Here is a 12,652-nt window from a genome sequence, read left to right as displayed (position 1 = left end):
AGGAACACTGACAGCTGGTATGGCAAGTGCTTGAGCTAATGAGGAAACACAAGCTGTTCCTCAAGACCAAGAAGTGCGAGTTTGAAGTCTTGGAGACTGAATACCTAGGAGTTATTATTAGCAAAGGGAGCATATGGATGGATCCAGTCAAAATAGCTGGAGTGATAGAGTGGCCTGAACTGACAAAGAACAATGGTGCAAGCAGTCTGGTACAGACATGGTTACTGGTCTGATCAGATAGATATGATGATAAGCACCTATAATAGGATTAGATAGACACTTGATAAGATAAGATAACTGGAAAAATCATAATATTAATACTGCTGATTGCATCTTTGTACTTTTCTCTAATATGATATTCATTCACTACTACTGTATCTCTTTTGTTCAATCAGTTTGACCTTCCATATACTATAATTTTTGCCATTCTTATTTCTCACAACTGAAATTCTTATTCTGATCTCTATATAAATGAAAGTTTGGTAATAATATATACAGTTAATTATTGCTCAACAATCACATCTTATCAATGTTCTAACTCTCACATTGTACCAGAGTCTGTTATACACTCCACATTTAGATCTCTTCATTTTCTTTTGCCATCATCAGCAGACACCTCTCTCAGTACAGCCTCAGATCCACCATATTTTTTTAATCAGTTTGCAAGAGAATCAATACTTTTCTCTGGTGCATCCACACATACTTCTCTTGCACATCTACACTGTTGTTTCTTTCAACAGCAAAAAAGCTATTGGGAAATGAAATTGAAATCAAGCTTGATGCAAACTGGTAAAAAATGATATAACATAGCAGCAAACTCTGTAGCTGGGAATTGAATTCAGCTTTCATACATTCAATCATGCATATCAAATAACAGACACATGTACTAACTAATATATAACCAGAGATTATAATTCCTTCTAACAAGTCACTCCAAATTCCTCTCCTGTTTTCTATTATAACTATAGTGCTGTGATATGCTAGGCTAGCATTCAGATATTCTGTATCATTATTGCTTTTTGTGTCTTTCCACTAGTTCTACTTGTGAATCTATGAGCAGGTGGCTTATCCAAAACAGAATCTTGAAACAACTTAACTCTCTGGCTGGGAGTTGAACCAATCTTCCACATGGAACTCAATGTGACAGAAATTCCATGATATGCATGTGTCCTAACCAATACACTACCAGAGATTATAGGTTTTCACTATGTCAAACTAAATATTGGCAAAGAAAGTTGTGAATGGAAAAACTAGTGTGACTCATCAGTAGAAAGACATGAAGATTTTAGACCATACAAGAGAGCAAGAGGGTCACAAGTGTCAAAGAAAGGACATTCTTGAAAAAGCCAAAATAGATCAGAAAAATACATATAAATCATAATCACCATCATTTGCATCTTTATTGCTTTCTTCAATTTATTGTCTAAGAAGCTTGTAAGCAACCATTCAGAGGGACTTTGAGGACATACTGTATTCTCTTCTGCTGTTTACACTAAATTTCCAGACAAGAGTTTTGATCTTGGCTCTCAGAGGCTCACTTGTGATCATCCTAGAGTGCTCTACTCATTATCTCTATCTTGTCAAGTCTATTTATTAAGAATATGAGTAGTCAAGCTAATATATGAGTAGATAAATACTCAAAGAAAAGTATGATCTGAAGTGAGAATATCCAAAGTCAAGTGCTGATTACTAAGAGGGATCTATGAGTTGTTAAGAAGCACTAAGTGCAATTAATGAGGGTGTCATGAAGTGCTAAACATAACTGATGGGGATTCTGATAAGTGCTAAGTGTAGTCAGCAAGCAAGTGAAATGGCAAGCATCAGATGTAAATGATCTTCATCACTTATGTTCACAGAAGGACTGTGGATGTTGAAAGGTGAGTTGATAGCTGAAAATACAATAGTGTGGACAGAGTTTATATACAAGAGATTTTGACTCATTCATATTCTACAATGTTCCATTATATTCTAGTATCTGCAGGGATAAAGAAGAAGATAGAAGAAAGTACAAATGAAGACCAAGAAGGCCAAGAGCAGGCATATGTTGACTCATGCTCCCAATCAGTTATCAGCAGATATCTGATATCCATAATGCCATTGTGGAAATTTATCCTAGTAATTGATTTACAATTATCAATGCACCTGGAAAATTGACTGTCAAACTAATTCCACTCACTGATTCCTTACTCATGGTAACTTTCCTCTTCTTTGTTCTACCTGGAATCAATCAAGAACTCTGACAATACCAAAACAACTAGTTATCTTTGCTCTCTGTGTGAGTCAATCTGAACAGTGAAATGCACTGGAATTTCCTATGTTAATTTTCAGACCACCTGGTCTTTCTTATTAATGCTGAAGGACATCTTTAAGCTGGATTGGTGTCATCAATTACCCCAGATGGCCAAAGATGCCAAGATCATTAATTAAACTCTGGGCTGGAGTCAAACCCAGCTTTATCAATGGCAGTATGTGTACCAACTGATATACTACCTGAATTTATACAAGTCAACTAGACAATGCTTACCAAATAAGAAGGTTTATTGTGAGCATCCACAGTCATCTCAGACCAGAAAGTCCAAGTAATAACCCAGGATAAATATGAAGATTGCATTTCATAGTGCTTCTCACACTGAAATATTTCATGAAACTGTACTGTTTTCTAGGATACAATACATTCTTCATCCTCCCTTTTATGTCCTAGGTTCTCCTCTTGAACTCGGCACAGTGTGGGGATAAAAAGTCTACTCACCACCGCCATTCTTCCAAAGCGATCGATCGAGGATACCAAACGATAAGAACGAAGCTCCGGTTCCAGTCATCCTGCATCCATTGGGTCCACGAGGTCCCACTTAGCCCCATTCCTTCCTCTTTCTTGTTTTAATATCGCAGTAAATTACTATTCTCCCGACAAGATTTCTCTCTCAATTCACTCCACATGCCTTTTCTTTCTTTGTCATATGAAAGACCCCGGTGGGTTTAAATCAATCACAGCATGCAAGGTTTCTGCGAGTCCCAGACTTCTCAAACGGCAAAATCTACACAACGTTACCGCCAATCACTAGTTACTACGGCACTGTATTCTCTTCTAATACCGCCCCTTGTACTTTGCTCTTGTTCTGCTCGCTACCCGACCATCGACATTGACACTGTCTTCTTAATTATTGGTCCCCGTGCGAGCTCGCGTTCAATTACGTGGAATCTTCCGAATATTAACGCCTCATGTTTTCAATTTTGAGAGGGATTCTTTCACAAGAAAATACTCCGATGATCCGCAGAAGCATCACTCAACCTTGGCTCATTCCGAAAAACTTCAAAAAGAGAAGATCATCCAGAGAGAGACCTGCACTCGACGCCGATAATCCGACACTTCCGCTTTCTTATTCACGAGGACCCCATTCTGTTTGTGTGGCCACGGACACCTCTGTCTGCCCGATGCCATCACTGGTTCGATCAGCAGATATGTAATCCACATTCTCTTTACCCCTTTCCGATGTCGTTCATTCTAGCTAGTAATTCTTCTCAAAACCCTCTGCCCCGTCCTCTAATCCCTCGTTGGGTCCATCTTTTCCATCTTCTCGCACGTGAACGCCGCCTCCCGATGACATAATCTACCTATTCCCTCGTTGGTTTCCTCCTCTTCATGCCGACAGACCCTTGGGTATGTCGTCACTATTGATCGATCAGTCATCCCTACTATCACCCCGCGCGATTCTTTTTTTTTTGTGTGTGTGCCATGACAGTGCCACTGCCAATCACTATGTCGTGAATTTTTCCTGGCTGCCTGCGGAACCATCGTTCTGCCAAAGCTGACGTCGTGGTCGAATTCATTTTCTTTCACAAGAAGATGTTGAGGGTCATGAAGAAGAGATACCGAGAAATGTTTGATTCACGAAAAACCAAACAAAAACAAGAATACTAGTTTGCAAGTAACGACGACTAAGGTCCCTGACATTGCTCGAGAGGAATGATGCGCTAGGGATAAACTCTGTCAACTTTGAATCCGGAATCCTGAAAGGAATCAGGGCGTACCCCGTATCACACTACGACTACTAATGGGAAGAGCATGCATTTGATCACCCGGATGGAGGAAGATACCATCGGCCATGCTTGAAGTTGAAGCTGGCATGCGGGCCGCTTAATCCGGTTCTTGTCTTGATATGGACGAGAAACTGGCGTTTCTTTGCTCCGTGCTCCGTGGTTCGCCTGGCCCCTTACCGTCGATCCTACGGACAAGACCGCATTTGCTGATACCAAGATTTAGATTTGGTGTGTCCACAACTGCCTAGTAGGTCAGTGGTATGATGGGACAACGCTGCATGCGGTAGCTTCGTGGGTGATAGAAAGCATCTTCTTTTTATTTTTCACCAGGCTGCAGAGAAATGTTCGTATCCTGCACGGCGCTTGGAGATAAGAAATGAAGTGTAGCTTCTGTCATCGCAGGACAAACAACCAGGCCCAGGGGCGATGTGATATATCTTTTCCAGAGAGATTTCAGTAGTGTCGATGAATAGGCATGCTTTACTTAGATCAAGGGCGCCACAGGAGAACAAGGGTCAACTAGTTTTGGTCTGGCAAGCAAGAACGGCAAACAAAAAAATCAAGAGTGCCTATTATGATGAAACCATTCATCGTGCACGTGAGAGGGCGGAGAAACAAAAGTCATCCGGGAAAGATCAATATATCTTGTGGGACTCCATGACTTTCAGCGAGCAGGACACCACCATATTTTGGATGGTACCGCATGTCCCCCAGATCCAGATTTGTTTCCATCTGAACAGCAATGTTCACTGTTCACAAGAAAACACTTGAACATCAGAATGTCTAGCAAAAAGGGAGCAGCCTTATCTAAAAAATGGATGAATCACTAGTCTCGAAAGTTTCCAGCTGGGAGTCGAACCCAGCTTTCGTGCGAAACGAAGTATTTGCACATGACAGTATCTAATGTGCTACCGGAAACTGTTACTGTTCTAGTCACTACTAACTAGATAAGCATGTATTGAACATTGATGGATGAGTACAAGACCGGCGATCAAATCAAATTTCACAACGCACTGCCAACGACAATGCACGGTCAATGTGCCTGTTGGTAGGCAGCTCGTAATTTGTTCCTCGCTACTTAAAAAAAGACTGGTCTCCACTGTACCTGAACTTTACCGCACTGACGACAATCATTGAGTTTCAGCTTCGGGCTCCACTAAATTAACGTTCCAAGCCTTCTGACTGGACTTCTCTGCTTGATTCATTCTACGGCTCTACAGCTTTTATGGACCTGGAAACGGTTCTCCTTCTGTTCCTTACACTGTGCTCTTATACACGGCTTTTGTTCCGACCTCTCCGTAAAGACCCCGCTCCTCGAATTTGTCGCTGCCTATCAGCCCACACGCTCCAAATGCACATGTGTCCATTGAGTCTATTCTCCTTTGCGACGCGTTGCCGCTGTTTGTATTTTGCGTCGGTGTTAGCCTTGGGAAATATTTCTATGATTGCTGTGTCCGAGTTCTTTCATTCCGAGTCTTCTGTCTGATTCATTCGACGACTCCACAGCCTTTTTGGACCTGGAAACGTCCTCCTTCTGTTCCTTGCCCTGTACTCTTTGGTTCAGGCATTTCGAACTCTCCGTAAAAAGACTCCGCTGGTCCAAAAGCACACGGGTCTATTGAGTCGCATTATGGGATCCTTGTACTTAGCCCAAACACAGCTTGTGTGAGTATCTTCGCAGTAATAAACTAAACTAAAACACCCAAAGACAAATTTCCGTGGTTAGGAGGAGGAGTCGAACCTATCTTCCACGCTCGGATTTTCTCCAGAAATTGACTGACGATGAGCCCGTGTGCTATGCTACCCAGAAAATCCCAAAAGTCAGAAAGAATGGTCAAGTCTTATCGCCAGCCACGAAAACCCGGAAATCCATAATCGCCATCATCGAGAGCTGGGATCCGCAAATCTGCATACTCGACTCGCCGTGCGTCATACGTCAAGAAGCAACGTGTGCATGTGGGAAGTTTGCTGCAGGGATTTGTGCTCCTGGGGTTCAGCACTGCGACGTAACAAAGGCCCACTTTTGATGGTGATGGTTGTATTAGCGTTCCCGCAGCGTATCGTACTCCGAGCAACGTATGGCTCTTTGTGGTCCCTCCTCTCACGTGCTAGGACCGACTAAGCTCAAAAACCCGGAATCACCAACTGGTATAGTATTTGGTTAGGGGTCGAAATCCAAATCCAAATCGTTAATCAAGCTTTCCTCCAAGGATGGTTAAACTATTATTGGCTAAAAAAAAAACCAGGACAGGGCGCGATAATGGGTTCCCGTGCCAATGACAATTTGATGGTTTCTTGTCTACCTGCCTCTTCATTTACTCATTTATCCAATCGACGGCATATAAGTGAGGCTCGAAAAAAAAGAATTTGACGTCGTTTCCGCCAGATTGCGAATCGCTCCAGGGTTGGGATCGCCGCGATAGACTTGTCTTTCCCTTCCCCTTCTGCTCATCAATCCGAAAAAAAAAATTGCATTCTTGCGTTGTTGTTCCTAACCCGCCCCGCTGCATTTTAATGAAGGTCTTTCAATCGCAATATATCACCAACCCAACACCATTCTAACGGATGATCGATAATGGACGAAATATGAAAACTACCTACAGAATGGGGAACAATGTGATAATCTCTAGCTTTGGGTGGGAGTCCTGTGGCGTCAATGATAGGCGCAGAGATTACAATGCAATTGTCCCCCAACAATGTCGACTATTGTTGTACGCAACCGGGCGACAATGAGAATTCTTGCATTGTTCCTACCCGCGGCCGCCCCGCTGCATTTCAATGACGGCAGAATCCTTCAATCGCCCATTACCGACCTAACGATTGCATCCATAGAAGCAAAGTTTTGATCGATCGATAAGTTGAAAGTAGGACGGAGCTCGAAAAAATATGTGACGTCTTTTCCGAATCCTTTTCCTGGGCTCCTGGGTTCGGAGAATGATAATGGTGTTTTTGTGGGGATCGAGTACGCTGATAGACTTGCTCGTTAAATCCTTAAAATTACTTACTCTCGAACTGAGCTTAGCCTAGTCGTTAATATTCGCGACCCTGCATATATGTCCGGGGTCCGCTCTATCCACGAGGATTTATGCGTCATTCCGGGGATACGAAGTTGGAAAGATGCAAAAAAACTTTTTGGAATCAGAAGGATTTAGACTGAACCCGGGTTTCGGTAGCTCGCTATATTATAACTTTGAGAACCTTGGGGATGATATGATAACTTCCCGCCAGGTGTTGATCACTTATTTCCGAGATTGGATTGGAATGATGGATGAGAATCGTTGCCAGTGATGACTCATACTTTCACACCGACTCATTCTGGACGATGCCCCCTCCCCCTTACCCAGACTCGAACTTCCCGGTAACTAGAACTTCCCTAGTTCTAGCCGGAGGCAAAACACCCGCGTGGCGCCACCATAATGTCTACCCTGTACGGGTCGTATGATCTGTGTGAGTAGAGGGATGTATGATATCATTCATCTGACCTCTGTCCAAAGGGGGGATAAGAAGCTTGAATTTATTCGAAGGCCTTGAGGTGATAACTCCGGGGCGTGGTGGGAAGCGGGTTTAATGGGTTTTTAAATTAATTTTCGTCGTACGCCGACTGTTAGGTAGAACGAAGGTAGGAGAGGTAGTAACCGCTACCCAATACATAGTTTACAACTGGACGAGACCGCCACTTGGTATCACGCGGCCCATACTCATTCACATCAACGTTTGATAGAGTTCTGGGACACACGGAGGAAGTTGGGTAAGGGGAGAAAAAAGTACAACGCCACGGGATTTGATTCGAGGGTGGGCATGAGGTGAATTGAAATTGGGAATGATGGATGGGGATAAGGTGGGATTTGGATTTGGGAGATACTCTCTCCGTGCATGGCTGGGCAGTGCGATGCGATGAATGATGATCAGTGCATTTTGGTTCCGCGGAAGTATATCTAGGGAAGGGAGGGGAAAAGTACAAGGGGGAAAAGCCCAGGCAAGGGAAGAGAATACAAGAGAAAAAAAGGACGATTACGTTTTACATAATTCTCACCGGGGCCGGAGATCCGAATGCACGTTCACGGAAGCTTTCTTAATCGCAGCGTTTTCATTCAAATGGGGGAGATCTAATCATTCCTCCTCTCCCCCATTCACCCACTCACACCGTCAGCGACACCCCCCTCCTTATCCCTCCCTCCAACTCGCGATGCCTAAAACACTCTCCGGCGACATGGGCACCCAGATTGTCTGGACGCTTCCCTGCTCTCCGTCTTCGCACGTACACACTCCCGCCCAGTCTCCCCGGCACAGCAAAAAGAAACCCCCATCGTACATCCCGCGCCCGCCCAATGCCTTTATTCTCTTCCGATCCTCGTTCATCAAATCCCAGCACGTCTCCACTGATGTCGAGACGAACCACTCGACGCTATCCAAGATCATCGGCATGACATGGCAGGGGCTCCCAGAAGGCGAGAGGCAGGTGTGGCATGACAAGGCGCGTGCGGCGCTCGATGAGCACAGGCAGCGGTTCCCTGGGTATGCGTTCCGGCCGGGAAAGGAGGGCGGAGAGACGAAAGCAAAGGCACGGAGGAAGGTGCGGGAAGTAGAGCCGAAGGATACGAAGCGGTGTGCCAAGATTGCAGAGCTGCTCGTAGAGGGATTGAAGGGCGCCCAGCTGGACAAGGCGATCAAGGAGTTTGACAAGACGCACGTCCCGGAGATCATCACACGCTTTGAGGTGCCGATTACGGAGAGCGCATTCAGGCAGCAGACGGGCAAGGAGGAAAGGCGGAGAAAGATTTCTTCTGGGGTATGTTTTCTGTGTTGTGTTTGCCGATTTTTTTTTTCCTGATGGTTTGCCTAGAAACGTGAGCGATCGACGCCCCCGCCTCTGCCTCCCCTTGTCATTCCTGAACCCGTTGCGCCTATCATGCCCGAGGCCGAGGCGCCAGTCATCGATCTCGACGCAGCGTTCCTCAACGCGCTCTGCACCGACAATACCCCGCCGTACTATCCTGCGTCACCGAACCCGTACGACTGTTTCTCTCCCACCCCGTCGGATGACTTCTCCTCATTCCTCTACCCCTCGCCTGCCGACACCTATTCCAGTTGCTACGACTATGGCGCCACTCCATGCACTTCTCCCGTCGAGTACGCCTCCCCGGCTTCGTTCTTCCCTCAAGCGAGTCCCGTGCCGGTCGACAACACCATCGACTACTATCTCTCAAACAACCTCCCCAACGAGTATCTCACCGATCTGATGGATTTCAGTTTCCCACAGCAGGGTATGGCGCAATGGGAGGGATTCGCGCTGGCGTAGAGTTCTCTTTTTTTATCTTTATTATTCATTCATTGTATATAACTTTCCCTCTCCCCACCCCCCCCTCATTTATCCAGCTATCTGTGTTGCGTATTTTTCTTGGTTATTTCAGTGGTTATCCCCACAATGTATCATACACGGAAGGATCCTGTGTTGTATCTATCGGATTTTCATGTAGTTGGTAAAGTAGTATTAGGACTAGAATACGAACCGACGGGAAAAAGAATGAAATGAAATCGAAAAAAGAATTCATATTGCGGTCATAGTATGGGGAAGAAGACAAAGGAGAAGGAAAACGTCACTGGCGTTTCCGCGTATCGCGTATCGTTAACTCTATTCTACGCATAATAACGATTCCCCAGGCAGTAACTTGAAGAGAATTCACGACAGACAGTGGCATAGTGACTGGCGGTGGCGAATGAATGCACTCAGGCTGTCATGGCCACACACAAAAAAGATGACTTGATCGATCGATTTGGTACTGACGACGTAACCCGAGGGTATGTCGGACGGACTCAGCGAGGGAATAGACAAGACACCGGGCTGGAACAATAGCATAGAAGACGGGGCGGAGGGTGAGATCGATTTAATAGTGACGACATAACCCGAGGGCATGTCGGGCGGACGGACCCAGCGAGGGAATAGACAGGACTCAGGGCTGGAACAATAACGTAGAAGAACGGGGCAGAGGGTTGTGCGAAGACGAAATACGACATCGGGACGGTCAAATGAGAGACACGGGAAGGTGGCAGGGCCGCACAGGAAGAAGCATCTATGGCGGGACCGTAAGCGTCGGAGGAGAAGTCTTGAGTAAAAGTAACGACATGGCAGCGTCCAAGTCTTTTTTCTTGATCTTCTCTTTTTCGAACATGGGCCCACGGACGAGAGAAAAAACCTCCCAATTATTGAAAAACACGAGGTTCCCTAATATTCCGAAGATTCCCACGTAATTACACGGGGAAGCAATTTCCTCGCAGCGCACCGATAATTAAGAGGCGATACCTCGGTGAACCCATGAGACTTCAAGTGGCGGTGGCGGAGATTCGTGGATACCACCCGAATCCTGAACAAGGGAGGCCCCCGAACGACGGTATTAACTAACGTAACTCATGTGCTGTTGGAGTTCCGAGTGATGGTGAAGCATGTGGGTTATCAAAAGACGTACACATAGGATATAACATGTTATTCGAGCGTAGTGATTGGCAGCCTGCGTTGATTGATTTCAAGGTTGGAGCGGAGGGATCAAAATTCTTGAATCAAAAAAAAGTATAAGAACCGAGTCTCCTCGCCGAGGAAACTTGAAATCGACGTCGGACTACAGAGAACGGGTTGCCAGGTCCGATAACTTTTGCATGCTGGGAATCGGAAGTTGGTTGAGAGTACAGAAAAGAAGAGCACGCCGCTAAAGACTGAGTATTAATAATAAAAAAACAAGCATCGAAGTGTGTGCACGTGAGAACGAGAGCATGGACCAACTAGAACTAGCTCATCGCTCGATCGTTTTGGGAAGAATGGTCATGGCGAGTACATTCATTCCCGCTGACAAGACAGGATACCCTCCTCAGAGGTCCGATAAGCTAGGGGATGACGCCGTGGGGTGAATCTACGAGAAACGCCTGAGTGGAAGACATTGAAGTCCACGAGAGAGATCAAAGAAAGAAGGGATATGAAAGTTCGAATGTGGAGAAAACATCGTGTTGGGACCGAGAGCATGTGTTGATTCCCAGCCCAGCATCGAGCTTCATTCTTATAGCTCGTACATCCCCATTCTGAGACTCGACGGTATTGAACCTAAGAACACAGGGCGAGGAACCGTTGCCAAGGATGAAGAAGCCTTGAGTGGAGGGACAAGCTCGTCGGAAACTGGATGTGCGGAGCGAAGGGAAACATCATCTCGATTGAGGGCCTGCAGCCAAGTTCCTGTGGATCTAGGTCACGAGAATCCCCGATTGGATGGTCGAGTGGAGGAGGAATCAGTAAGGGTGACCAATGCCGCGTGGCCAGATAAATACAACAGAAGAATCCGTGCGAACAAATGTAAATTCGAGTGAGTAATCTGTGTGAATAAGAAAAAGGTGATGGTATTCATGGTCTGGACGAATAAGGGAATGAGTCACCCACTTGCGAGAACAGAAAGGAAAGTACGCGGATTTGGGATATATCAACCAGACGACCTGTGGTCCAGTCTCATATCACGAAGTAGGGTTTTCTCAGCTCCAAAGTTTTGGGCCCCGGACATATATGCAGGGCCGCGTCCGTCTATATTAATGCCTGCTCTCACGCAAGATTTAAACAGCTTCGGAGTGACGAGCAAGCCTAATGCCAATGCGTAGTAACTTGATTCCACCTACCGGCCCGGGGAAGTAGAGTAGAAGGGGAGTCGCAGTCGCCTTCTGGTTATGTACACACGCCTGAGACCGAGCACCGTACTACTTCAAGCTTTCCATGTTGGTCGTCATTGATATAAGCGGGACGAGTAGAAAGGCACGACGAGAAATAACAACTACGCTGAAGATTCACAGCGCCGTGGTCAGAATAGGTGACAGGGGAGGGGTTTGTTAAAAGAAATTGTAATCTCTGGTAGTATACCGGTTAATACACGCGTCTGTCATTCGACATGCATGAATAGACGTGCGAAAGCTGGGTTCAACTTCCAGCCAGAGAATCTTGATGTGATGTCAATTTTTACCATTTTGCATCAAGCTTGATTTCAATTTTATTCCTTTCCCCTCCCCACATCGGCTTTTTTTGCTATTGGGGAGAAACAACACTGTAGATGTGCAAAGAGGATTCTCCCACACACTGATTAGAATAATACCATAGATCTAAGGCTGTACTGGGAGAGGTGTCTGCTGATGATAGGAAAAACAAATGAAGAGGCTGAAATGTAGAGTGAATAGCAGACTCTGGGACAATATGAAGGTTAGAACATTGATGATATGTGATCTTTGAGCAATAATTAATCAGATGTAGTCCTGCTGAAATTTTGTTCACAGAGATCAAAATAAGAATTCCAGCTGTGTTAGTTCAAGCAGGAGAGATGGGAGTCAAACTGATTAAATGAAAGAGACTCAGTAGTAGTGAATGAATACTATACTGGGGTACAAAGATATGATCAGCAGTAGTAGAGAGATGAAAGTGATACATGTGCTATATGTAGGTTGGTCAATTGGCTATCAAAAGAGAGCATAACATGAATTCAAGCCTAGCTAAAGATAATCTTCAAGTATCATGATTTCAGGTTTTAAGAAATTCTGTCACAACTTCTGAACTCACAGGTGTGGCTGGACAGTCCTAGTATTCTTTTACTGCATG

General features: G+C 45.2%; 1 protein-coding gene and 1 pseudogene across 2 annotated transcripts; both read left to right on the top strand.

Annotated features, from left to right (window-relative positions):
* The first annotated feature begins 8,192 nt into the window (after positions 1-8,192).
* BT62DRAFT_938562 (uncharacterized protein) lies at positions 8,193-9,616 on the top strand. The gene is made up of 2 exons (XM_043187564.1): positions 8,193-8,827; positions 8,882-9,616. Exons 1-2 carry the CDS (start codon positions 8,225-8,227, stop codon positions 9,335-9,337), a joined length of 1,059 nt encoding a protein of 352 aa, XP_043033338.1. The 5' UTR covers positions 8,193-8,224; the 3' UTR covers positions 9,338-9,616.
* A 2,295-nt stretch (positions 9,617-11,911) lies between these two features.
* On the top strand, positions 11,912-12,002 carry BT62DRAFT_t195 (annotated as a pseudogene). Its single transcript has one exon. The product of its transcript is annotated as a tRNA-OTHER (tRNA).
* The last annotated feature ends 650 nt before the right edge of the window (positions 12,003-12,652 follow it).

This window comes from Guyanagaster necrorhizus (genome assembly GCF_019112545.1).
Source record: "Guyanagaster necrorhizus MCA 3950 unplaced genomic scaffold BT62scaffold_60, whole genome shotgun sequence".
Lineage (NCBI taxonomy): Eukaryota > Fungi > Basidiomycota > Agaricomycetes > Agaricales > Physalacriaceae > Guyanagaster > Guyanagaster necrorhizus.
This window is presented reverse-complemented; position numbering and strand designations above follow the sequence as displayed.

Coding starts and splice junctions, on each gene's coding strand:
- BT62DRAFT_938562 (XM_043187564.1), top strand. CDS start 8,225: ATGCCTAAAACACTCTCCGGCGACATGGGCACCCAGATTGTCTGGACG. Junction 8,828..8,881: donor GGAGAAAGATTTCTTCTGGG/GTATGTTTTCTG, acceptor TGGTTTGCCTAG/AAACGTGAGCGATCGACGCC.